The following is a 27,592-nucleotide window of genomic DNA, read 5'->3' on the forward strand; positions in this document are numbered from 1 at the left end:
CGCTGCCCTGCGGAGAAAGGGGCGGGGCAGGAACGGGACTCGAGCAGCCGTGCCCAGGGAACACGTGTGGACTAACACACAGGGGGCGTGTACTGACACACACCGTAAGGACGAGCGTCTCAAAACCCGTCCGTTTACTTTTTGGCCGTGGTTCCTGGCGGTCCAGCCTAGGAAGACGGCACACTGCGCGGCCGCTGAACACCGGGAACCCGGAAACCAACCGCAGGGAACCGGTTCAACCCACGGCCCAACGACCCCAGGACAGAAGCAGCTCCCGGGTCGCAGGGGGAAAACAACGGCGTGGAAAGACGTTTACCATCTGTTATTACCTTTAGTAAGGTTAATTTCAGCAGTTCAGTGCACTAGTCCAACCCGTCTTTATAAACAGAGAAACAAACATGCACAGCACACGTGAAACGAAGACCCAGGAGGACACCACATGCTAGCAAGTGACTCCCTGGGCTGGTGTGGTTTTCTGCACGCCTGTGTTCTCCAACTTTATCCAGCGACCCCACGTTACCTGTCTTGCGAGAGGAGGGGGGCGTGGCGGGGCGGCGGTGGCTTACTTCAGGCAGAAGAGCGAGGACTCCCTGGTCGCGCAGGTCAGGAGGCTGTCGAGCAGGTCGGGGAAGGGGAGGCCCCCGGCAGGGGCAGGAGGGAGCGCAGAGCCGGCCTCCCCCAGGTGCACGGCCAGGGCGGCCAAGCCCAGCACGTGGGAGGCACTCAGGCTCGGGCCCTGGAAGGAGAACGAGGCCGGTGGCAGAGCGGGCAGGGGGCGCCGCCCAGCCGCACGGCCCGAGGCACTGACGACAGGCCGGAGGCAGGTGCCTACCTGGAGGCGGAGCAGCTGGCAGAGCCGGGAGAGCACCGCTGGCAGCAGGGAGCACCCACACACGGTCCTCACGAACAGGGTGGCCCAGGGGCCCTGCCTGCAGGGACAGCCCCGCTCCGTCAGCGCCGGCCACCCTCGGCCCTGCACGCGCCCCAGCGCACAGCCCAGGCACAGGGGCCCCAGCAAGAAGCCAGGTCGTTCCCACGACAACCAGCTTCCCTGCCCAGCCGCGTCCCCACCTGTGGGACTCGGTGCTGCCGTCTCTTCCTGCCGGGCCCAGGGTCTCAGCGCAGCAGGAAGAGGCAACAGAGCAGGTCAAGCTGCTCAGCGAGACCCAGAGCCTTTACCTGTCGGGGGGCGCGAAGCTGGAGGCCGCCATCAGGCTCTGACAGAAGGACGTCAGCAGGAGGTCCGCCACCTGCAGGGACACGACCCTGAGACGCAGCCCGCGGAGCAGAGCAACGCGGAGTAACCCCGAGTCCGTTCCCACCACGGACACTGCGGTGCAGACAGAGCCCAGACAGGCTTGCGTTTGGAGAGAGAACAACGTCGGTACCAAGGACCCTCCCCAGATCCCAGGACCAGGACAGTCACAAAACATGACACTAGTGAGCAGCATCAGCAAGTCTGTAGGAGCCAAAAAACACCATTTTAAGCTTTGGGGCTGCAATGGCCTTTGTCACATATTCTTCACCGACGATGTAAAGAGAGCTCTCCACACACACACAGGCTGGGGCACAACGGGCCACCCAGGCCCTGACACCTGATCTCAACACGCAGTTTACCGAGCAAAACACACACACACCAGGCAGACGGCACGGTCGGTGCTTCTGCACGACCCGAGAAGCCGCACTGGAAGGCACTCGCACCCACCTCCTGTTCCTGCTGCTTGAGTCCCGCAGAGACGGCGCCGAGCCGGCCCTCTGACGTCTCGCAGCTGCTGTCGTCCTTTCCGTGACGCAAGGCTGCGCCCAGTCTGTCGCAGATCACCGCCATCTGAGCAGACACGACTGCAGAGGACACGCGAGCCGGACACGGGGACATGGATGGACAGGCGCGTGGGGCGGGGACGTGGAGGGACAGGCGCGTGGGGCAGGACCTGTGGTGGAGCCCCGGCCGCCCTCCAGGTGCGACTCTGTCCCCACCCCAGCTGCTGTCGGGCAGTGGCGGGGACAGTGTTTCTCCACGTTGCAGGGGGGCCGTGCCAATGCCGGGAGGCGGCAGCCCTGAGACGCGGGGCAGGTGCTGGCGGCAGAACGGGGCCTGGCGTCCCCCGGCTGCTCTTCCCCACCCCCTGGAGGCAGCACACCCTTCACCAGCACGAGCCCCCGCTGTCTTCCTGTCCGAAGCCCCAGGCCGACTGTCCCAAAGCCGTAGGTCTGTCTGAGCACACGCAGAGGCTCCACGCCCGCCGCGGCCTCCAGGACACCAGCTCTCCGGCCACACCTCGCAGGCCCAGGTACAACACGCAGGCCCAGCCACGCCACGCAGGCCCAGGCACAACACGCAGGCCCAGCCACGCCACGCAGGCCCAGGCACAACACACAGGCCCAGCCACGCCACGCAGGCCCGGCCACGCCACGCAGGCCCAGCCACGCCACGCAGGCCCAGGCACAACACGCAGGCCCAGCCACGCCACACAGGCCCAGGCACAACACGCAGGCCCAGCCACGCCACGCAGGCCCAGGCACAACACGCAGGCCCAGGCACAACACACAGGCCCAGCCACGCCATGCAGGTCCAGCCACACCACGCAGGCCCGGCCACACCACGCAGGCCCAGGCACAACACGCAGGCCTGGCCACACCACTCAAATGTGGGTACCACTGTTCCTTTTAAAGACAGGGCAGCTCTGACATTTATCAGTCTTTTGACTAAGCACTGAAACTTGTCCTCAACATCCCCAAACACCACATTCTGCGCAAGCACCGCCTCAAAACGGGCTGCTGGCGACATTCGTGGCTTGGCGGAAGCCGGGCTCGTGTCTGAGACGCACCCCCAGCCGGGGCGGCCACGCTAAGGAAGCTGTGCCTGTGTTTCCTCCATGAGACTCTCAGTCTGGGTCTGAATGAAATCAATTTGCAGTAAACATAAAACTATTGTAGCTGCTCAGTAAAAATATGTCTGATTTATCTTAGATTCCGCGTGTATCGTGATCAAACTCGCTGCGCGTCACCACTGCGCAGCGGCAAGTGCTCTGAGCTGGCGTCTGACTGCAGGCCACACCCGCACTTCCTGTGTCACGGGACGGTCACATGGCGGCAGGGTCACAGGGTGAGACCCAATGTGTGACGTCACATCCACTGAGGCAGAGAGGATGAGAAAGATAGCCACACGGCCTCCTAACTTTTCTCTCTTCTCCATCTCCCGCCCTACTCAAGACGCCAAACAGCAGAACATCCATCTTCTGCCAGGGGTTTGGGACAGCTTGGGGGGGACCCGTGCCCGCCGTCTCTGAAGGAAGGCAGCGCCTCCAACACGCGTCAGCCCGAGATCAAGGTTAACGCCCACAGGCTGGCCCGCACTCCACCCACAGGTGTGCACGTCACAGACACCCGGTCAAGGTTAACGCCCACAGGCTGGCCCGCACTCCACCCACAGGTGTGCACGTCACAGACACCCGGTCAAGGTTAACGCCCACAGGCTGGCCCGCACTCCACCCACAGGTGGGCACGTCACAGACACCTGGTCAAGGTTAACGCCCACAGGCTGGCCCGCACTCCACCCACAGGTGCGCACGTCACAGACACCGTGGTCAAGGTTAACGCCCACAGGCTGGCCCGCACTCCACCCACAGGTGGGCACGTCACAGACACCCGGTCAAGGTTAACGCCCACAGGCTGGCCCGCACTCCACCCACAGGTGCGCACATCACAGACACCCGGTCAAGGTTAACGCCCACAGGCTGGCCCGCACTCCACCCACAGGTGCGCACGTCACAGACACCGTGGTCAAGGTTAACGCCCACAGGCTGGCCCGCACTCCACCCACAGGTGCGCACACTCAGACACCTGCGCTCACCGTCATAGCGGTCGGGGTCCCTCATGCAGGCTCTGAGCTCGCCCAGCGCAGCCGTGAGCCGGCCCAGGGCCTCCTCAGCACCGCCGGGCTCTGCCCTCGTTCCTGGGGCTGCATCTGTGGGGGGCAATTTTAGCAGTTAGGCCACACGGGCAACACACTCAACAGGACTCTTCATTACGAAAAGGGAAACCGCACCCAGCTGAATACGGAACTGTTCATTCCCCCGCGGACGGGGCGCAGAGTCGAGGGGAGGCATCCACTCATGCTGTCATTTCAGAAACTAAAACTTCCGTAACGCCCGAGGGACAGACGGTTCTGCGTGCAGCATCACCGCAACCGAGCAGCTCAGCCGGCGGCTGAGACCAGGGCGGAACCACACGGCAGGCTTTAGCGCCTGTTCCTTGCACTGCTGAGCACACGGTCACCCTGTTTTTACAGCAGTGTGTGACACACGACGGAGAATCAGCGTGAGAGACAGTGACCAGTGCGCAACCAACGCTGGACAGATTTACCACAGAAGGACGAGCCCCGACTGCGCACTTGCCAAAGACCGTCGGTTGAGCCTCCAACACACCATTTTCAACATAACAAGGAAGATACACCACGTTATAAAAGCAAAACAAGTTCAAGTTCTGGGCTGCAGAGACACAAGCATAAAAACGTACCACAGCCCACGCGGGTCTCACCCAAAATGGAATCAGAACCCACAGGCTCTAGGGTTCTGCTCCTAAGCTCTCTCAGACAAATCATGAGAAAACATACTGCAAGTCCCCAAAACTAGAAGGAAGCAGTTAGGAAGGCCCAGGGGTGAGGAGCACAGCTCTCAGGAGTGGACCCTCGCCCTCCTCCTCCTCCCCCCCCCCGCCCCCCCGTTCTCCTCCTCCTCCTCCTCCTCCTCCTCCTCCTCCCCCTCGACATCCCAGCGCAGCCATGAGCTGCTCCAGTGCTGGTCCAGGTGGGAGCCCAGGGACCTTCACTCTCTGCCCACCCAAGTTTCCGGGGTCTCCACGGTGGCTGGAACTTTTCTAAGCTTGTGAAAGGAGGGGTTTTGGCCAACAGAACTGGGAAACGGCTGCGGTTAGAAAAGTCCCACTTAGCCTACCCGGCCGTACAGATGTCAAACACCAACACAGCTTCAACGGGGCCAGGCCCCTCCTGACAGCCTCTCGCTGCTGCCCAGGTGAGTTGGGGCCCCGGGCACCAGGAGGGGAGCGTGGGGCTGCCACGGATTCAGTTCCACAGTCCCACGGACCTGACCTCCCCTGCACGGCCGGCCCCTAAGGAACCCCGGCTCACGCTGCTCACGGAGCTGCCCGGGGGGTCAGAAAGCGACGCGCCGACCCCACGGCTGCACACGTCAGCACGGAGGCCGCGGCCGCGGGGACACCTGGACCTCAGACGGAGGCACATGCCGGCCTCAGCCAGGCACAGAGACGGCGGGTCATCAAGCGGGACTCTGTGCTGCACACAGCACATGCTGCACAGTGACTTCGCAGGAGCTGCAAGGACAGCGGCCTGAGCAGCCCCTGCCGCGCCAAGACTGGCCTGTGCTGTCAGGGACAGGGACCCCCTGAAGCCAGGACACCGGCCCAGCCGGCGCCACCTCGCACGCCAGCCCACGGTCAGGGAGCCGCAGGGCACAGGCGCAGCCGTGCAACTTACTTTCTGGAGTCTTCTCTTCAGCGGCGGAGCAGGCGCGGCAGTAGGCGGAGTACAGAGACGGGGGGATCTTATCTGCTCTGGGTCGAAGCAAACAATGAAATCACGTCAACTATGACTCGAATTGATTCTGAAATTTACAATTCCAAAAATTATTATAAAGTAAAAATATACTGTTTGAATAAATTGTATTAATACAACACCGTGTGGTATGTACAGTATGGTCCTGTTTTAAGGGAAAAAATTATATATATGATTAAAAATGTCCATATATTGATTTAAATGGTACTGTTTCAGAAAAAGTCATATTAATCACGTATTAGTATCTGGGAGATTAGACTTTTAACCACACCACTGGGCAGTGGGATTATAAATTATTTTTATTTATCTCATTCAATTTTTGATAATTTCCAAATTTGAAAACTGAATTTATATTACTTTTTTTTTTTTTTTCGGCGTCTGGGATTCCGTCAGCGAGGCCCGGACAATGGGCCGCTGGGGGAATCTGAGGTGCACATGAGTTTCCAAAGGCAAACCACATGCTCAGCCAAGGAATAAAATTAGACCCCACCAAAATACATAAAATTTCAGAACACGAAGAACAAAGAGAAGACACTATAAGCCTCCAGAGAGGAAAAAACAGGCCACATGCAAAGAATCCTAAATTATAGCAGCTTCTAAATTCCCAACAGCGGCGCAGGAGGCAGGAAGGACCGGACCAACACTGCCTACAGCGTGAGGAGCGACTTTCCAACCGAGATTTCCACCCAGCTAAACTACCAATCAAGTGCGAGCGAGTAACAGTGTCAGCAAAGCTGACTTCCATTCCATCCGTTCTTAAGAAGCTTAGTGTCCATTAACAGACGAATGCATAAAGAAAACACGGTATATACACAATGCAATACTGTTCGGCCATAAAAAAAGACTGAAATTCTGTCACTTGCAGCAACAGGAATGAACCTGGAGGACATCATGTTAAGTGAAAATCAGCCAGTCACAGAAAGGCAAATTCTGTACGATTCCACTTCAGAGCAGTCACATCCCAGGGACAGGCGCAGGGTGGCTGCCAGGGGCTGGGGGAGGTGGAGAGGGCGGTCAATAGTTAATGGGGACAGAGTTGCAGTTCTATAAGATGAAGAGTTCCTGGCTGGGCACGGTGGCTCTCGCTGGCAACCCCAGCACGTTCGGAGGCTGAGGTGGGAGGATGGCACCATACCAGGAGTTTGAGACCAGCCTGGGCAACACGGTGAGACCCCATCTCTACAGAATACAAACAAAAAATCAGCTGGGGCTGGGCGCGGTGGCTCACGCCTGTAATCCTAGCACTCTGGGAGGCCGAGGTGGGCGGATCGTTTGAGCTCAGGAGTTCGAGACCAGCCTGAGCAAGAGCGAGACCCCGTCTCTACTAAAAATAGAAAGACATTAGCTGGACAACTAAAAATATATAGAAAAAATTAGCCGGGCATGGTGGTGCATGCCTGTAGTCCCAGCTACTCGGGATGCTGAGACAGGAGGATCGCTTGAGCCCAGGAGTTGGAGGTTGCAGTGAGCTAGGCTGACCCACGGTACTCTAGCCTGGGCAACAGAGTGAGACCCTGTCAGGAAAGGAAAGGGTCTGGTGGATGGTGGTGATGGTTGAACAACATTAACACCACTGAACTGTGCACTTAATGGTCAGGATGGTAAATCTTCTATCATGTGTATGTTAAAACGATAAACAAATTGGAAAGACGAAAAAAGCCTAGTGGCAAAAACCTGTATATTTGGAAAATAAATTTTCTTGGCTGGGCGCGGTGGCTCACGCTTATAATCCCAGCACTCTGGGAGGCCAAGGCGGGCGGATCGTTTGAGCTCAGGAGTTCGAGACCAGCCTGAGCAAGAGCGAGACCCCATCTCTACTAAAAATAGAAAGAAATTATATGGACAGCTAAAAATATATATAGAAAAAATTAGCTGGGCATGGTGGCGCATGCCTGTAGTCCCAGCTACTCGGGAGGCTGAGGCAGGAGGATCGCTTGAGCTCAGGAGTCTGAGGTTGCTGTGAGCTAGGCTGACGCCAGGGCACTCTAGCCTGGGCAACAAAGCGACACTGTCTCAAAAAAAAAAAAAAAAAAAAAAAGAAAAGAAATTTTCTTATAACTTATAAATTGTAAGAAAATCATAATGCAAATGGCCCACACTTAGAACTGAATGCCAGTGTTTGTGCCACGTACGGAAACTTCCAGAGGGCAGCTACAGCAGGGATTAGAGGGGAGATTTATGAAGCCATATGCCTTTATTAAAACACAAGAAAGGTTATAAGACAAAGAATTAAGCGATCAGTTGAAGAAGTTATAAAAAGAGCAATGAAGTAAACCCAAACAAAATAAAGTTAAAATCTAAAATTAACCAAATAGAGGATTTAAAAAGTCGACTGAAATGATCACACCACTGTACTCCAGCCTGGTGCCATAGCAAGAGTGTGTCCTAAAAAACATTAATTAATTAAATTAAATTAAAACACCCAGCAGGGATGACAATATAAAATTATTTGATAAAATTAATAAAACAGTCAAATCTTTAATAAAAATGAGTCAAAAAGGGCATCACTAGCCCTTTTCCTTTTAAAACAAAAACGAATAAAAAGTACAGATAAGGTAGCCTGATTTTGAAAATCATAATAGAACATTATGAATAACACTGTCAGTAAATTTGAAAACTTAGATGAAATGGACAGTTTTCTAAAAACACACACAAAAACAGATTCAAGGAGAAATAAAAACTCTGGCTAAACTTGTAAGGATTCAAGAAACCGAGTCAGCACCAAAGCCTGGGCCTCCGCAAAGCCGGGAGGGCCAGATCACTGCACAGCCAAGTGTGACCAGACCTTGAGGAACACAACACACCCCGGAGCACGTCCTGGAACACGCCCCGGAACACGCCCTGGAACACGCCCCGGAGCACACCCCGGAGCACGTCCTGGAGCACACCCCGGAGCACACCCCGGAGCACGTCCTGGAACACACCCCGGAGCACACCCCGGAGCACGTCCTGGAGCACACCCCGGAACACACCCCGGAGCACGTCCTGGAACACACCCCGGAGCACACCCCGGAGCACGTCCTGGAGCACACCCCGGAGCACACCCCGGAGCACGTCCTGGAACACACCCCGGAGCACACCCCGGAGCACGTCCTGGAGCACACCCCGGAACACACCCCGGAGCACGTCCTGGAGCACACCCCGGAGCACGTCCTGGAGCACACCCCGGAGCACACCCCGGAGCACGTCCTGGAACACACCCCGGAGCACACCCCGGAGCACGTCCTGGAGCACACCCCGGAACACACCCCGGAGCACGTCCTGGAGCACACCCCGGAGCACACCCCGGAGCACGTCCTGGAACACACCCCGGAGCACACCCCGGAGCACACCCCGGAGCACAGCCCGGAGCACACCCCGGAGCACAGCCCGGTTCAGAGAACAGCAAAGCTGCCCCTTCGTCCTGCGAGGTGCCGGAGCCTTGAGGCCAGAGCAGCCCAGATACGCACAGAATGACAGACAGATGCAAAAACCCCAGGGCAAGGATCAGCGAATCCAATCCAGCGGTTTACAGAACAAAAACTCATCACCAAGTAGCAGACACAGCAGGGGAGCAAGGACAGTTCAACAGTGGAAGAATCAATGTAACCGACCATGTCACATCTTCAGGGACACAGACAGAGCATCAATTCATGCTAAAAACCCCTAGAAAATTAACAAGAAATAATTTTCTTTTCCTTTTAAATTTTCATTCTATTTTAGTTTTATTTTGAAAGACGGGTGAGTCAGGAGAGGGATTGATTTCCCTTTTTTTTTTTTTTTTTTTTTTTGGAGACAAGAGTCTCATTCTGTCACCCTGGGTTGAGTGCAGTGGCGTCATCACAGCTCACTGCAGCCCCAAACTCCTGGGGTCAAGCGATCCTCCCGCCTCAGCCTCCCAGAGTGCTGGGATTACAGGCATGTGCCACTATGCCCGGCCAAGAGAATTTTCTGAATACAATAAAGGGTGTACATAAAACAAAGGAAATATCAGAATTAACTGTATAACCTTATAAGTATTCCTATTTTAATAAGAAACAAGATGCCAGTTTATGACTCCTATAATTCTATATTAAACTAAAAGTCCTTCCCAATATAAGACAAAAACTAAGAGGCATAAAAATTGGAATACAGGAGACAAACTGTTGTTCTTCTAAACAACGTGATTATCTACAGAGAGAATCCACACCCAGCAAGGAGAACCCAGCCCAGCAGTTGCTGGGCACCAGGCCACCTCCACACACCCCAGCACCAACCAAGCAAAGAAACCAACAAGAAATAACACGGAGTTCACAACAGCAACACGCCCTGCTACTTAGTAGGAACCCTAACAAAAGATGCACAAAATCTTTATAAACAGAAATCACAAAACACTATTAAAAGACCTGAATAAATAAAAAATACACTACAGAAGGAAAAATAGCATAATAAAGTCAGTAGTTCTCAAATTAATCTATAAAATCAATAAAATTCCGTTCAGAATTCCAAAAGCGTTTTCATAGAGATACACACAAGGACGGTCACTGAGGCACAGTTAAAGCATAAAACGGAAATAACCTAAGCGCCCAATCACAGGGAACGAACAAACTCGTCACACGCGCACGACGCCGTATGTACTCTTGCGGTGAGCCGCAGCACCTGGGCTGAGCAACACGGCAGCTGCCAGAGACACGGACCAGAGCACAGTGAACACACCCTGCAGAACATACACGTCAGCTCCATGTGGAACACCCGCACATGACTGACGTGTGCATCAATGTAAATACACATACATGGTTTTCAAACACGTAACAAAGCAATCAAAACACAGAGGAAGGAATTCTACACCCACTTCAGGATAATGGTTTCCTTGGAGACGGATGCGGGGGCTGGGATCAGGGAGTCGGACTAACGGGGCTTCAGCTGTATCTGTAATATTTTGTTAAGACAGACCAGGCGCGGTGGCTCACGCGTGTAAACCCCAGCACTCCGGGAGGCTGAGGCGGGAGGATCGTTTGAGCCCAGGAGCTGGAGGCTGCGGTGAGCTGTGATGGTGCCGCTGCCCTCCAGCCTGGGCCACAGAGACCCACCCTGTCTAGAAAAAAAAAAAAAAAAATAGCAGCAATATGGGTGGGGGTACATGGGTGTTTTTTAAATTGGTCTCTGTACTTCTGTATATATTTGAAATATTTTATAACAAAAACATATAAAAACAAGGATCCCAGAGATAAAAAAAAAAAAAATTTTACTTTCTAGGCTCTTTCTCCTTTCAATCTTCTCAGAGGTGCAAACACTTTGTAAGTTTCACTAGAAAACAGGGTTCAGAGTTCCTCCCACCAAGGATGAGCTCAGCGAAACCAACCGACTTGCTGCCACCGGAAGCCACGGTGCAGGTGAGCCAGGACGGACCCTCGTATTCTCACAGGAGCCCAGCTCTGTCCTACGGTTTGGCAGCCTGAGGCTTTCTCAGGGCGGATTTCCTTCTTTGCTTAAATTACATGGTGATTATTTAGTGAAACGCTAACGTTTTTAATCCCAGACCCATCATCCTAAAAGTTCATTAAAGAATGATGCTAAGTGGTCATATTCAAAATCAAACAATTTTCTTTTAAAAATCGTAACCACATGATTTTTGAGCCAACATTTTGTAAGTAAGACATGTTAGTAATAAAACAAATTTCTCTAGAAAGGAACCGTAGTTCTTTCCGCTATCAAAAACCACTGGACGCAGCAGCCCTCCGTCCCGGCTCCGACGTACCTCTTCAGGGACTCTATGAACGCCGCTCGGGAGTCAGGCACTTTCGGGAGCTGAGAGGAGAGAGAGCCCAGTGAGGCCGGCGGGAACGCCTGCTTCCTGGTCGCAAACACACGGGGACACTCACCACTCGGGGTGTGAGCAGGGCAGGGAGGAAGTGCGACACGTAGTAGGGCCTCCTGAATACGCTGCAACAGAGAAAAGCACACGACGCCTCGTGAACTAACGGGAAGGCCGGCACGGTGGCACCTGCGGTCCCAGCTGCTCAGGAGGCCGAGGCAGGAGGGTCCCTCGAGCCCAGCAGCGGGAGGCTGCTATGGTTACGCCACTGCACTCCAGCCTGGGTGACACAGAGCAAGCCCGTCTCAAAAATAAAGAAAACAACGAAACCCAGTTGTCACAGAGGGCAGCACCGTGGTGGCTCTTTTCATTTCAAGGCTGCTGTTTGCTCACGTTTCTATCTCCTCGTCCACTGCGGGGCACACGGCAGGCACAGGGCAGCTGGCCACACCCTGCGTCCCAGGGAACCCGTGCCACGCTCTGCGTGCCTCTGGGGTTGGCCATGGAACCTGGGCCACGTAAGACCATGACGGTGGCCTTGCATCCACTCTGGGCACTGTCCTGGGAGCTGACTTCAAAGTCCTGTTCACCACATTGGCAGCCACCAGAATTTAAGGTGCTTGGGGATCACAGGAAGTGAATACAGTTTCGCTATTCACCTCTCTGTGCTGGCTCCAGATTGGTCACCAAGAAAGCATTAATAAAAAAATCAACGTTCACTCGGTGTCAGGCAGGTGGGGGTGGGCATACGCACACCTAATGGGTGCGGTGCGCACCATCTGGGGGATGGACGTTCTTGAAGCTGACTCAGGTGGGGCAAGGGCCATATATGTAACCTAAACATTCATACCCCCGTCGGCCGGGCGCGGTGGCTCACGCTTGTAATCCCAGCACTCCGGGAGGCCGAGGCGGGAGGATTGCTCGAGCTCAGGAGTTCGAGACCAGCCTGAGCAACAGACCCCGTCTCTACTAAAAATACAAAGACATTATCTGGCCAACTAAAATATACATAGAAAAAATTGGCCGGGCATGGTGGCGCATGCCTGTAGTCCCAGCTACTCAGGAGGCTGAGACAGGAGGATCGCTTGAGCCCAGGAGTCTGAGGTTGCTGTGAGGGAGGCTGACGCCACGGCACTCTAGCCCAGGTGACAGAGTGAGACTCTGTCTCAAAAAAAAAAACCAAAAAAACAAAACGACACAAAAACAACATTTGTACCCCCGTAACTTATTGAAATTAAAAAAAAAAAAAAAATCACTGTCACCAAACTGTGAGCCCATCGTCTTCCCTCCCACGGTGCGGGCTCAGCCGATGCCACCTGTCAGCTGGGGCGGGGGGGGGGGGGGGGACCACAAGCTTTTACAGGAGGAAACAGGTTCCAGCAAGAGCACAACTCTCCACGTCACTCTGTGCCCCCCGAGGGCAAGGTCTCCGCTGCTACCTTTTTGCCCCCAACTCCTGCCTCTCCGTGAATAGACGGCGACCACCCTCATGACGTGGCCAAGGACACAGGACACGCTCACAGGAGCCCCCACGGCGACGGCCGTCACAGTGGAGTCCGCGTGGGCGGCAGCCACCAGCTGCGCTCCGGACAGCCCGGCCCTACCTGGCCTCCATGACGGTGACGGGGATCCTGCCCGTGTGTTCAAACACCGCGATGGCCCTCTCCACGTCCTGCGGCGCTTGGCTGCGGGGCTGGGTCCCACAGGGAGGAAGGGGCAGAAAGAACACAAGGTTTAAAAAAGAAAGTGAGCAGGTAAGGCCAGCACCAGCCTCTCCCTTGTTGTGATGATTCTCTGCCCAAATCAAACGCGAAGGCTGACATGGTCGACACACAGCAAGGACCTGGGACATACGTGTAAACTCCCCAAATGCCAGCAAAACGTGGAAAGGGATCACACTTGTCTTCTACCCTCAGAAAGCTCAAACTCAAACTGGCTGGGCGTGGTGGCTCACGCCTGCAATCCCAGCACTTTGGGAGGCCGAGGCAGGAAGGCTTGAGGCCAGGAGTGCGAGACCTGCCTGGGCAACATATCAAGACCCCATCTCTACAAATTAGTCAGGCATGAGGCGCACTCAGGAGGCCGACGGGGGAGGATCACTTGAACCCAGAAGCTCAAGGCTGCAGTGAGCTACGATCACACCACTGTACAACAGGGTGAGACCTCATCTCTAAAAAATAAAATTAAATTAAAAAATAAAAACATTTCCAGGTGGGAAGAAGTAGGGACTTAATTTTTGAGATTTAAAAATTGGCCGGGTGCGGTGGCTCACACCTGTAATCCTAGCACTCTAGGAGGCTGAGGCGGGAGGATCGCTCGAGGTCAGGAGATCAAGACCAGCCTGAGCAAGAGCGAGACCCCGTCTCTACTAAAAAAATACAAAAAAATTAGCTGGACAACTAAAAATATATATACATAAAAAACTAGCCAGGCGTGGTGGCGCATGCCTGTAGTCCCAGCTACTCAGGAGGCTGAGGCAGGAGGATCGCTTGAGCCCAGGAGTCTGAGGTTGCTGTGAGCTAGGCTGGAGCCACGGCACTCACTCTAGCCAGGGCAACAGAGCAAGACTCTGTCTCAAAAAAAAAAAAAAAAATTATGAAATGGCAACTTAGGAACAGCAACGAATTTTCAATGGAAAATTGCGTTAAACATTTTCACCTAACATTTTCACAGCATCCGTAACTGGTCTTCAGCAATTCACAACCTCGAAGTAAATGGGTCTTAAAAATTAGAAAAGGTTGTTTTTACCCTTGACATACACACACCACATGGCCATCTGACCTTCGGCTTCCAAAGTTAACACTTTTCTGCAATTCCCAGGAAACAACAGACCAACTCTTCCATCCAACCCCACATCACAGGCCTCCTGAAAGGACCAGCGACCCGCACCGGGCACTGCCCGCCCCCGAGGGGACACAGCAGCCCAGGACACCTCGGAACAAAGCACCTCCGGAACTTTCGCCTCACTGCACCAGGCGGCTGCGCTGCACTGAGTCAGGGGAGCACTGAGTCACCCGCACCTGGGGGCCCTGAGCACGACCGAGACCCCCGCAGGGCCTCACCTCGGGCACGTCCCCGGCTGACGACACGTCCTCATAGAGCCCCATGGTTTCGATGCCAACCTTCAGAGAAGACACGGAACAAGAACGTGAAGATGGAGACGCCGGGCTCTGCCGGGACAGGTCTCAGGAGCAGGCGTGGAGGCCACGGACTTGCCTTGAGGTCAGCCAGGCGCGTCCTGGCCAGCGCCACGTAGTCCGTGAGGAGGGAGCGGAACTTGTTTGGCACCAGCGGTGGGTGGAGGATGTGCACCTGACAGGCAGCAGAGCGTGAGACAGCGGTGCGCACACCACGGGGGACACGCACCACGGGGGGGACACACGCACCACGGGGGACACACACACCACAGGGGGGACACACGCACCACAGGGGGGACACACGCACCACAGGGGGGACACCCGCACCACAGGGGGGACACCCGCACCACAGGGGGGACACCCGCACCACAGGGGGGACACCCGCACCACAGGGGGGACACACGCACCACAGGGGGGACACACGCACCACAGGGGGGACACACGCACCACAGGGGGGACACCCGCACCACAGGGGGGACACCCGCACCACAGGGGGGACACACACACCACAGGGGGGGACACCCGCACCACAGGGGGGGACACCCACACCACAGGGGGGGACACCCACACCACAGGGGGGACACCCACACCACAGGGGGGGACACCCACACCACAGGGGGGGACACCCACACCACAGGGGGGACACCCACACCACAGGGGGGACACCCACACCACAGGGGGACACCCACACCACAGGGGGACACACACACCGCAGGGGGACACACACACCGCAGGGGGACACACACACCGCAGGGGGACACCCACACCACAGGGGGGACACCCACACCACAGGGGGGACACCCACACCACAGGGGGGACACCCACACCACAGGGGGACACCCACACCACAGGGGGACACACACACCACAGGGGGACACACACACCACAGGGGGACACACACACCGCAGGGGGGACACCCACACCACAGGGGGACACCCACACCACAGGGGGACACCCACACCACAGGGGGACACCCACACCACAGGGGGACACCCACACCACAGGGGGACACCCACACCACAGGGGGACACCCACACCACAGGGGGACACCCACACCACAGGGGGACACCCACACCACAGGGGGACACCCACACCACAGGGGGACACACACACCACAGGGGGACACACACACCACAGGGGGACACACACACCACAGGGGGGACACACACACCACAGGGGGGACACACACACCACAGGGGGACACACACACCACAGGGGGACACCCACACCACAGGGGGGACACACACACCACAGGGGGACACACACACCACAGGGGGGACACCCACACCACAGGGGGGACACCCACACCACAGGGGGACACCCACACCACAGGGGGGACACCCACACCACAGGGGGACACACACACCACAGGGGGACACACACACCACAGGGGGACACACACACCACAGGGGGACACACACACCACAGGGGGGACACACACACCACAGGGGGGACACACACACCACAGGGGGACACACACACCACAGGGGGACACCCACACCACAGGGGGGACACCCACACCACAGGGGGACACACACACCACAGGGGGACACACACACCGCAGGGGGGACACCCACACCACAGGGGGGACACACACACCACAGGGGGGACACACACACCACAGGGGGACACACACACCACAGGGGGACACACACACCACAGGGGGACACCCACACCGCAGGGGGGGACACCCACACCACAGGGGGACACCCACACCACAGGGGGGACACCCACACCACAGGGGGACACCCACACCGCAGGGGGACACCCACACCGCAGGGGGGACACCCACACCACAGGGGGGACACCCACACCACAGGGGGACACCCACACCACAGGGGGACACACACACCACAGGGGGACACACACACCGCAGGGGGACACACACACCACAGGGGGGGACACCCACACCACAGGGGGACACACACACCACAGGGGGACACACACACCACAGGGGGACACACACACCGCAGGGGGACACACACACCACAGGGGGACACACACACCACAGGGGGGACACCCACACCACAGGGGGACACACACACCACAGGGGGGACACCCACACCACAGGGGGGACACACACACCACAGGGGGACACCCACACCACAGGGGGACACACACACCACAGGGGGACACACACACCGCAGGGGGACACCCACACCACAGGGGGACACACACACCACAGGGGGACACACACACCACAGGGGGACACACACACCGCAGGGGGACACACACACCACAGGGGGACACACACACCACAGGGGGACACACACACCGCAGGGGGACACACACACCGCAGGGGGACACACACACCACAGGGGGGACACCCACACCACAGGGGGACACACACACCACAGGGGGACACACACACCACAGGGGGACACACACACCACAGGGGGGACACCCACACCGCAGGGGGACACACACACCACAGGGGGGACACCCACACCACAGGGGGACACACACACCACAGGGGGACACACACCACAGGGGGACACACACACCACAGGGGGACACACACACCGCAGGGGGACACCCACACCACAGGGGGACACACACACCACAGGGGGACACACACCACAGGGGGACACACACACCACAGGGGGACACACACACCGCAGGGGGGGACACCCACACCACAGGGGGGACACCCACACCACAGGGGGGACACCCACACCACAGGGGGACACACACACCACAGGGGGGACACCCACACCGCAGGGGGACACACACACCACAGGGGGACACACACACCACAGGGGGGACACACACACCACAGGGGGGACACACACACCACAGGGGGACACACACACCGCAGGGGGGGACACCCACACCACAGGGGGGACACCCACACCACAGGGGGGACACACACACCACAGGGGGACACACACACCACAGGGGGACACACACACCGCAGGGGGGGACACCCACACCACAGGGGGGACACCCACACCACAGGGGGGACACACACACCGTGGGGACACACACACCACAGGGGGACACACCGCGGGGGGCATTCGTCAGCCTCCAAGCACTAACACAAGCTGAGCAGAGACACAGTCCTTTGCCCAGCAAACATTTAGCAAAGTTAAACCCCGCAACACCAGGCTGCTTCCCGGGCAAACACTTCAGGAACCCTAACCCGGCCGGCCCTGCCAGCGTGCGGCAGGGAGCGAGTGCGGCAGGGAGCGAGCGCGGCAGGAGCCGCAGGCGCCACGGCGACATCTCACCTGCATGTAGCGGGGGGCCTCAAAGGGCACGAGGTCCGACAGGAACTTGAAGAGGAAGACCAGCGCCTTCTTGCTGCAGGCGTGGTGGCCGCGTGAGCTCCCAAAGGAGGCCTGTGGAGACAGGGCGTGAGCCGCGATGGCCGGGCAGGGTCCGGCCGCCACAACAGCCCGTCTCATGAACGGATAACTGCTACTGTGAAAGAGAAAAGTGACCGAAAGTGATTTTGTTTCGTGCATTTAAAGACGTCATGGCTGTGCTTTGACGAGATGATCTCAAAGTTCCTTCACAGGAAGAGAGTGAAGAGTAACTTGCTGTAGGACGCAGGAGCTACGGTGTCCTTCCGTGACCCTCGGCGCCCGTGCTGAAGGCCCGACAAGAGCTCTCTGCTCAGCAAATGTGCCTTCGTCCCCAAACTCCGCCTGCGGGGGGGCGGCCGCGGGAGCACAGGCCGAGGGCGTCGCGCCTCAGGAGGTGGGAACCCCCGGACGGCACCAGAACACTGTGCAGCAACAGACCCCCAGGGAGACCCGCAGGGGGCTGCTGCGGACCCCGCGGCCAGGGCAGGAAGGAGAACCTACAGCATCCTGGCCCGGAACGCACCACGAAGGAACCTGTCAGAGAGCGTGCACGTACAGGAGAACCACACGGACTCCCGCGGCCCCGACCACGTGCGCGGCCGCACCCCACAGCCACACCGGGTTGCTGTTCACGGTGAAACGCTCACCGGCAACGGGGACTGAGGGCTCGCCGTGGTCTTCTGAAAGCGGACAACGTGCTGTCAAAATCTGCCCATTGTTTTGAATGTTACCACGCAGACGGGCGTGAGCCGCGAGGTGGAAAGGGGGACATGCTGGTGACATTTGTAACGCGTCTCTGAGAGGGGATGGCAGAGAGGAACAAAGCTCAGACGTCAACTACGTGCCACATGCCAGCAAAGTGGCTCGACGCCTGTCACTTAGAGATTTAAATAAAACCTGAGGCTACACCAGGGGCTCCCCTCCCCCACTGTGACCGCCCAGCCCCCACCTGCGTTCAGCACCAGGTGCAAAGGGCCTGAGCTCCCTCCTCGCTGACCCGTCCACCCCTCAACTACCAGCGAGCCCCGCTGGCGCCGGCTGCGCGGGGACACACCTGTGCCGGCGACGGAGACCCACGCTTTACCCCACACGCAGGTGAGGTACCTGCAGCAACACACGTGCCAGGGCGTGGTCACGGCCCTCAGTTTGAGTTCTCTCCAGCAAAAAGGCAGTTCTTCCCATGATTAAAAAAGTACACTAGGCCGGGCGCGGTGGCTCACGCCTGTAATCCTAGCACTCTGGGAGGCCGAGGTGGGTGGATCGTTTGAGCTCAGGAGTTCGAGACCAGCCTGAGCAAGAGCGAGACCCCATCTCTACTAAAAATAGAAAGAAATTATATGGACAGCTAAAAATATATATATAAAAATTAGCCGGGCATGGTGGCACATGCCTGTAGTCCCAGCTACTCGGGAGGCTGAGACAGGAGGATCCCTTGAGCTCAGGAGATTGAGGTTGCTGTGAGCTAGGCTGACGCCACGGCACTCACTCTAGCCTGGGCAACAGAGTGAGACTCTGTTTCAAAAAAAAAAAAAAAAAAAAAGTACACTAACTACACAATGTGACCTGCTCAGAACTATGCGAACCACCTGGAGGGCTCAAATTAGCAACCATTTGGTCTATTCATTAATATATTAATGTTTCCCAAACATAAAGGCGAAAGCAGATATTCAAACATTGAACATGCACGTATACATCTACAAAACTCATCCAACTACACACTTAAGTTGGGTGCGTTTGATTTAATTATAATTTTCTTTTATTTTCTTTTGAGACAGAGTCTCACTCTGTTGTCCAGGCTAGAGTGCCCTGGTGTCAGCCTCGCTCACAGCAACCTCCAACTCCTGGGCTCAAGCAATCCTCCTGCCTCAGCCTCCCGAGGAGCTGGGACTATAGGCATGCGCCACCATGCCCGGCTAATTTTTTATGTATGTATATTTTTAGTTGTCCAGCTAATTTCTTTCTATTTTTTAGTAGAGATGGGGTCTCACTCTTGCTCAGGCTGGTCTCGAACTCCTGAGCTCAAACAATCCACCTGCCTCAGCCTCCCAGAGAACTAGGATTACAGGCGTGAGCCACCGCACCCGGTCTATTTGATTTAAATTATACCTTGATAAAGTCGATTTTTTCAAAAGGTGAGAGGTAAAGCAAACAAAACCGAAACACCCCCCCAATACAGCAGTCCAGAAGCGTTCCTCTCCCGACCCTGTCACCTTGGAAAATGTAAACCCCGGGAGACACCTGGCCTGAGACCCCAGCTACCCGGTGGACTGCGGCAGTCCGGAGAGCAAAGCCCCTGCCGGCAGGCACCGCACACGCAAACACATGAAACCAGGCCAGACGTGTACACAGCCCAGGGTGGTGGGATTCTGGCACCAACCTCCCCGCACCCCGCTGGGGACAGAGCAGCCGCCCACATCTGCCTTCAGGGGGAGCCCCAGGCCAGCTGGGCAGAGCTGGGGAGCCCGAGGTCCCGTGACAAGGGACTGAGGCAGGAAGAGCCAGCCAGCGATACAGCTGCACCGCCCACCACAGGGCAGGAGAGCAGCTCATCTGTGTGGGCAGCCCCTTCTCAGCGGGCCCAGGTGCCACTGCCCTCTGGGCACAGGAGGGTGAGATTCCGAGAGGCAACTACCCCAGCGAGGTGGAAAAACCTGAGACTGCCACAGAATCAGCCCTTCACACGGAAAGTCTGCCTGACCTTCAGGGCCGGTGTCCCAAGACACCCGCAGCCAGCAGGGCTCACACCGCCGGCTGAGGCCCCGGGGTCCCCGGCTGAGGCCCCGGGGTCCCCGGCTGAGGCCCCGGGGTCCCCTTCGGAAGCGCGGCCTCGGTGGGCCTAACGCCGGCCGAGGACCTGCATCTCCAAAGCGCTCTCCAGGCGGGGCTGCTGCCACTCAGGTCTGGGAGCAGCCCGTCAACCTCCCCCCGGAGAACGCCAGGTGCGTTGCAGGAAACAAGGAGAACACGGGACTTCCCTGAAGAGCCAAGCTCTTGCCTCAGTTCTTACGAGAAAACAAGGCTCGGTACATTTTGCAAAGAGCAGCAGCGACACTTCTGTTTCCCCTCTTGCTAATCGATTTCACTGATTTTCTTACAAAAGAGGGAAGGGGCCTGCCAGGGAGGGGACAGCCCGCCAGGGAGGGGACAGCCCGCAGGGAGGGGACAGCCCGCCAGGGAGGGGACAGCCCGCAGGGAGGGGGACAGCCCCCAGGGAGGGGACAGCCCGCAGGGAGGGGACAGCCCGCAGGGAGGGGACAGCCCGCCAGGGAGCCCTGCTGGAAGGAAGCTTCCTTTAGTGACGCACGTGGCAGGTCTGTCCAGGGACACAGCCGCAAGCTCCTCTCCTCGAGCCCACGCGTCCCACCTGCACAGAGCTCCAGGGAGGAGCCCCCAGGCTCCCACTCCAGGCCTGCTGAGGACCAGGAGCTCAGGCAAAAGGCTGCCAGGTGGCTCACCTTGAACCAGTCTGCGTAGGACGGGAACACGGAGGGGCCCTCCAGAGCAGCCTGGCGCACGACCAGGAAGGCGGTGAGCAGGCTGTCCAGGTGGTAGCTCTCGAACGCTCGGGCCGTCAAACGGGCCACCCAACCTAGGTGAGAGCCAGGACCAGTCACGGCTGAGCGCAGGCGCCAGGTGGAAATGACACATCAAGTGCCCGGCTGGGACAACGTGCTTGTCCTTGCCCAAGCGGGGACTCTCAAAGGACAAGTGCAGCTCCAGGAGACCCTGCAGAAGCAGCGCACACCCCGACCTCACAGCAGCCGTCGGCGCTGAACAGCACGAGTGAGGGTGTTCCTGGGCAGGCAGAGACAGGCCTCCCCGAAAGCGCTGGGATTCGGCGTCCCCCGAGGCACAGGCCACACCCACCACACCCGACCAGCAGCACCCGGCTCACTGGGACGCACCGCTGACCAGCTGCTGTGCTTCTGGGACGCAGACAACCAGCGTGGACACGCAGGACAGCACCCGCTGCCAGTTCACCTCCTGCGTGTCCAAAACTTCTTGCAAACGGCCAACCAACTCCTCTGGACTCAACATCACGAAGAGCTGAAACACAAGCGCCCACTCGCTTCAAAGTCGCAGCAAACCACGCCAGGCAGAAGCCAGGCCCTCACCTCCCTCGAGCCCTGGCCCACCGTGGCCACCTCCCGCCTCCCATGGCAAGGATTCAGAGGCGGCCGGATCCAGCACAGCGGCCGTGAAGACGCTTTAACGTCTCTCCAGTGCGTGGCATCGGTACCGGCTGGGGAACCCTCCTCTCAGGGAGGGCCTCCCCCACGTGGACAGCCACGGCCCCCCACAGACTCCAGACTCTGCCCACACGGAGTCCCTGGGGGTCAGCTGGACAGGACTTGGCCCGTCAGACACAGACCCGCCGTGAGCCGGGCGGGTCCCCACTCTCACCCTGCGGTACAGAGCGCTGAGCAGAGGGTGGGTCCGCGCGAAGCTCCACTCTCTCTGCACCTGGACGGCATCGGACGCTGCAGGAAGCAGACACGGATTTCACGTCAGTGATTGCAAAGTTGGGTCTTAAAGCTTCAATGTGAAAAAACTGTCTTATTTTAATTTGTATTTTTTTCAATGACTAGTAAGTACGCCATTTCCCTGTTTGTTGTCTATTTTCTACATTATCAACTCTCTGTGCCTGTAGCCCTAATTACGTACTGGTAATACTGGGTCCTTCCCCCTACAAATACTTTCCAATGTATCAGCTGCATTTTAATCTTGCTGCTTGTGAGCTTTGAACTGTCCGGAAACCAGCACGGCGAGGACGCCACTCACAGGACACTGGGCTGGGAGCAGTGCTGAGCCCTCTGGGAAGGACCTCACAGCAACCGCCGGCCTCTCCTGCGTCCGCGCCGTCCCCACCCAAATCCCGCCCCATCGCCTGCCCTGGGGCGCATGACAGGGCACAGAAGGCTCAGCGGACAGCGAAGGCTTGGGAAAAGGCTGTCACATACAGGGTAACAGGACGCCCACGGGCAGATGACACACTAAACCTTGCAAGAAACCCAAATAACTGCCTCAGAAAATGCTCATGATACAACGACATTAAAACGGAATCACAGTATTTACAGTACAATAACTACGATTTTAAAAACTCTGTTTAGAAAAAGGCCAGAGTGTCTACGGCCATTCCAGCCTGAACACCCGATCGCGTCTGGTCTCGGAAGCTGAGCAGCGTCGGGCCTGGGCAGTACTTGGATGGGAGAAAAGGCCGGCAAAAAGGCTGCACGTTAAAGATATTTCTATTCTGGTGACAATTCCTCTGTGTCCCCTTCTTCACTCCTGGATTTTCTTGTGAGAACGTGTTCCCTTCAAATGAAAGGACATTTTGCAATCAAGTGTCCTTCGTGACCACGGCCTCTTAGATCCTCACACTGCGAGGGCCCACTGGAAACTTACACTTGCTCGCCAGGTGACCAACGTCCGCTTGACCTAAGCCTGTAATTTAAACCTATGCTTGCTCACTAGGTAACCTAGACTTGACTTGACCTATGTCTATAACTGAAAAGATGTACCCTACAGAGATAAAACAAAACAATTAACTTATAACTAATTATTTAAACTTTCCAACTGCCTGTCATGAAATTTATTGTACCTACTTAAACGCCTAAAAAAATGTTCCTTAACTGGTGCTATCTATTTCTGTAAACCTACTCACTTAAAAATTGAAACCAAAACGGGGGTCGGACACTGGTGCCAGACCCCACAGCTGTGGAAAAAATGATACAGTTGTTTCAACCACGGTGCCTAAAGTCACATAGCCTAAAGTCACATAACTCTAACTTAAAATAGTATAAAACCTTACTGTTTTTTCGGCTCAGGGCCATTCTCTGTACCTGAGCCCTAACAGGGCAGGGGTGGTCGCTGGCCAGCTAACACAGACTCATAACTTGACTCAATTCGGTCTCTAGGTGGTCATTTCTCACACTCCACACTGTAACCCAGTCTCGTCCACAGGCTTCGGGGCCCCAGCTCGGGCCGAGGACAGAGCCGAAAAGCTGCCGAGAGCCCCTGGCCTCTCCCCGTTCGAGCGGCACCGCGGCAACAGGGGAAACCAGTCCCCAACTGGGTAGCGGTTCTGCGGCTTCAGCACCAGGACCCACCTTTCAGCACAGGGTTGTGTGTGAGGATCTGCGTCAGAGTATGACTGAAAAACCTCTTCGGAGAGTCTGGGGACGTCATGCCGCAACACGTGTCTCCACCGAGCACGCCAAACCTGCCAACGCAGCACAAACAGCGTCTCCGGAAAGGGAGTCGGAGCCATCTGGTTACGCAGGTCATACAACCAAGCCCCTGCCACAGACTGAACTGTGGCCTCGAGAGATTCCCGCGCAGACACCCTCACTCCCAATGTCTTGGCATCTGGAGGTGGACAGTGCTTAGGGGGCGGTGGGGCCCCCGTGATCAGAGCGCTGCTGGCCTCCCCGCACCATGTGGCCCTGGGAAAGGCAGCCTCCGCACGCGGACCCGCCACAGCAGCCCGACCTCCCAGCTTCCGGCCTCCACGGCTGTGAGTCGGCCGCTTCGCAAGCCAGACTAGCACTTCGCTGCAGCAGCTGGGCTGACTGACACCCGCACACACTCAGGCCAGTGCGGGGCTCTGCACGCCGCTTTCATCAAAGTGCTGCGCTGTGCAAGGCAGTTAAGGGGGCGCTACCCAAGGAGTTGTGGGGGGCAGGAAAGGAGGCGGAGATACGCAAGGAATGAGAGGACTGGGAAGGCCGGGGAAGGCCGGGGGTGCTCCCGGCTCCAGCACTGGACTTCGAGGTCCCCCCACCTTAGTCTGAAGCAAACCCCGGCACCCACCTTCCCCCAAACCGCGCCTTCCCAAGGCTGACGCCTCCCCTCCCGCCTTCCCGTGCACAGACAGGTCCACACGCACCAACACACAGCTATCGGGGGAGAAACAAAGGTGGCAGAACCACGGCCACTGAGGAACCTGGGCAGGCGGAGGGTCCCGGGAAGACACGTGACTGGGGTGTGTTCCAGGAAGTGTGAAGGAACAGGGAGGGAGGCCGCAGCACCCGGATCAGATGGGGGGGGGCGAGGAGGCCACCTGGGCACACTCAGTGGGAGGTTTGCAGTGACTCTCGGGGTCCCAGTTCTGGGACCGGGAGTGCAGGGTTCCAGAGGAGACAGGAGCCCGGGAAGCGGTGCCTGGCTTCCCGCTCCATCGGCAGAGGCGGAGGCTGAGCAGAACGTTCCCAGGGTTCCCAGCGGCCGTCTGCCCCTGACGTTACCACCAATGTCGGAGGAAGCGCTCGGGAGGCAGCTGGCGGCACCAGTGTCTAAAATACCCTGGGTCTCTCGTGCAGCAGGAACCACCCCCCCCCCCAGGCATCCTGCCCCGGGACATACCAGCACCGCACCGCCTTGTGCCAGGGGGACCCGTCCTGTGCGCCGGCAGCCAGAGCATCCAGGGCAACTGACGAGGGAAGCCGGGAGCAGAGAACGACGTCAGCACGTGTCCATGGAAAACAATCCCTAACCAAGTATTTCCGGACAATTCCCAGATTCCACCCCCGGAAGGCACCACGTCCACCAAGCCTCGTAAGTGCCCCCAGCGCTGCTGAGATCTGCGGGCCTTGGAAATTAATCGGAACGTGCAGCGGAACAAAGCACCTCCCCGCTAACCACGGGCTAAAACGCTGTCACTTCCCATCACTGCTCTGCCTGTCACATCCACAGCCACCAGGAGCCGCCAGGAGGACAGAGGGGAGGGCGGAATCCACCCAGAGAGGCAGACGGGCAAAGCACTTCGAAGGGAAAGGCAAGACATGCCAGAACGGCCGCGAGCAGCCAGGCAGAGCGGGGAACTCACAGGTCAGCATCCGCTGCAGCACGTCAAGGGCGACCTGCCAGACGGAACGTACACGTCACTTTGTATCCTCAGGCAGTCCCATGCTCACACCAAGCACGAGAACTACTCGCTATTCTAAAGTAAAATAAGTTAACTTTACAAAGAGGTCCACTTTTTAAAACTTCCTCTTAGACCTAGAAATTATCCCAACACCAAGGAGACCAAGGCAGTGAAGGGACAGAACTTTCTGGAATCTTCCCTGGTAACACCCCCGACTGCTCCGCATGGCCTGAGGCTGGGCAGGACACTGGCTCTCACAGGCCGCTGGGAAACTCTGGGCCCGAGACTCAGCCTGGACGGCGGCACAGAGTCCCCCCCGCGCCCCCCAGCCAGGGGCGCAGGCCCGGGTCCTGGCCGAGGTCCTGGGACCGGCACCCTCGAGGCCTCGGGAACCAGGAGACCTGGGTGAGAAGATGCGGCCGCCGGTTTTCCACTCCTCCATCCACTGACTGATGGGGGGGTGAAACCCAAGAGCACCTCACGACACAGCAAAGCAGATTTCCTCCCAAAACGCTGCAGCCCGCGGTGCGGGGCACGGTGTCAGCCTGCGGTTCAGGAACTTCCAAAAGGGAAGGAAAACTTGGAATGTTACTGCCCGGAGCTATCTTCAGATTCAACACAATCCCCATCAAAATACTAATGTCATTCTTCACAGAAACAGAAAAAACAATCCTGAAATTCCTGAACAGCCCATCAAAAACCATGCCTGAGTATTTCTGGACAATGGATCAATTTCCAAGTTACATCCCCAGAAGGCACCGCGTCCGTCGGGACCTCTTACGTGCCCCGGTGCCCCCGGTGCCCCCGAAACCTGTTCACCTGAAACACGGAACCGAAAAGGAGCCCGAGTAACCGAGGCAACCCTGGGCAAGAGCAGCAAAGCGGGGGCACCACACACCTGACCGCAGTAGCCACAACAGCACGGCACTGGCAGGAAAGAAACCCACATATCTACAGCAAAATGATTTTCCCCCCGAAGTGCAGCAGCATAACCACCGCTCACTGCAGCCTCGAACTCCTGGGCTCAAGCGCTCCCCCCGCCTCGGCCTCCCAGAGTGCTGGGACTACAGGCGTGAGCCACCGCGCCCGGCCGACCCAACTGATTTCTGACAAAGGCTCCAGGAATACGCACTGGGGAAAACAGACTCTTCACTAACGGATGCTGGGAAAACTGGATTCCCACGTGCAGAATGAAAGAGGATCGCGCTCTCCCCGCCCCCCGCCCCCGTACAAAAATCAACTGGAGATGGATCAAAAACTTAAATGTAACAACAAAAACTACAAAACTACTAGAAGAAAACCTATGGGAAATGCTTCACGACATTAGTCTCGGCAAACATTTTATAGCTAAGACCTCAAAAGCACAGGCAACAAGGATAAAAATAGACAAATGGGACTACACTCAACTAAAAAGCTTCTGGAAAGCAAAGGAAGCCCTCAGGACAGTGAAGAGACAGTATCTGCCAACCATTCATCTGATGAAGGACTATCACCCAGAATATACAAAGGGCTCAAGCAACTCAGGAAAAAAAAAAAAAAAAACAAATAATCTCATTTAAAAGTGGGCAAAGAGGCCCAGTGCGGTGGCTCACACCTGTAATCCCAGCACTTTGGGAGGCTGAGGCATGAAGATTACTTGAGGCCAGGGGTATGAGACCAGCCTGGGCAACATAGCAAGACCCCATCTCTACAAAAAACCAAAATTAAAAATTAGCCAGGCATGGTAGTGCACACCTGTAGTCCCAGCTACTCGGGAGGCTGAGGCAGGAGGATCGCTTGAGCCCAGGATTTTCAGGTTGCTGTGAGCTAGGTTGGCTAGGTTGATGCCACGACACTCTAGCCCAGGTGACAGAGCAAGAGGCTGTCTCAAAAAAAAAAAAAAAAAAAAAAAGAAAGAAAAGAAAAGAAAAGAAA

General features: G+C 57.0%; 1 protein-coding gene across 1 annotated transcript in view; it reads right to left on the minus strand.

Moving 5' to 3' along the window:
• Positions 1-27,592, minus strand: part of FANCA (FA complementation group A) — a 56,847-nt gene that overhangs the window by 20,666 nt on the left and 8,589 nt on the right. Inside the window, exons 9-26 of the mRNA XM_069464755.1 lie at positions 25,640-25,673; positions 25,177-25,243; positions 23,922-24,034; positions 22,216-22,292; positions 21,717-21,858; positions 21,267-21,400; positions 17,734-17,844; positions 14,583-14,678; positions 14,429-14,488; positions 12,971-13,059; positions 11,434-11,494; positions 11,310-11,359; positions 5,516-5,592; positions 3,854-3,967; positions 1,706-1,842; positions 1,180-1,250; positions 833-929; positions 567-736 (exon numbers count right to left, since the gene is read on the minus strand). Of these exons, the coding sequence (XP_069320856.1) occupies positions 567-736; positions 833-929; positions 1,180-1,250; positions 1,706-1,842; positions 3,854-3,967; positions 5,516-5,592; positions 11,310-11,359; positions 11,434-11,494; positions 12,971-13,059; positions 14,429-14,488; positions 14,583-14,678; positions 17,734-17,844; positions 21,267-21,400; positions 21,717-21,858; positions 22,216-22,292; positions 23,922-24,034; positions 25,177-25,243; positions 25,640-25,673 (1,700 nt within the window). The remainder of the gene's footprint in view (positions 1-566; positions 737-832; positions 930-1,179; positions 1,251-1,705; positions 1,843-3,853; positions 3,968-5,515; positions 5,593-11,309; positions 11,360-11,433; positions 11,495-12,970; positions 13,060-14,428; positions 14,489-14,582; positions 14,679-17,733; positions 17,845-21,266; positions 21,401-21,716; positions 21,859-22,215; positions 22,293-23,921; positions 24,035-25,176; positions 25,244-25,639; positions 25,674-27,592) is intronic.

Source organism: Eulemur rufifrons, unplaced genomic scaffold, assembly GCF_041146395.1.
Source record: "Eulemur rufifrons isolate Redbay unplaced genomic scaffold, OSU_ERuf_1 scaffold_107, whole genome shotgun sequence".
Classification (NCBI taxonomy): Eukaryota; Metazoa; Chordata; class Mammalia; order Primates; family Lemuridae; genus Eulemur; species Eulemur rufifrons.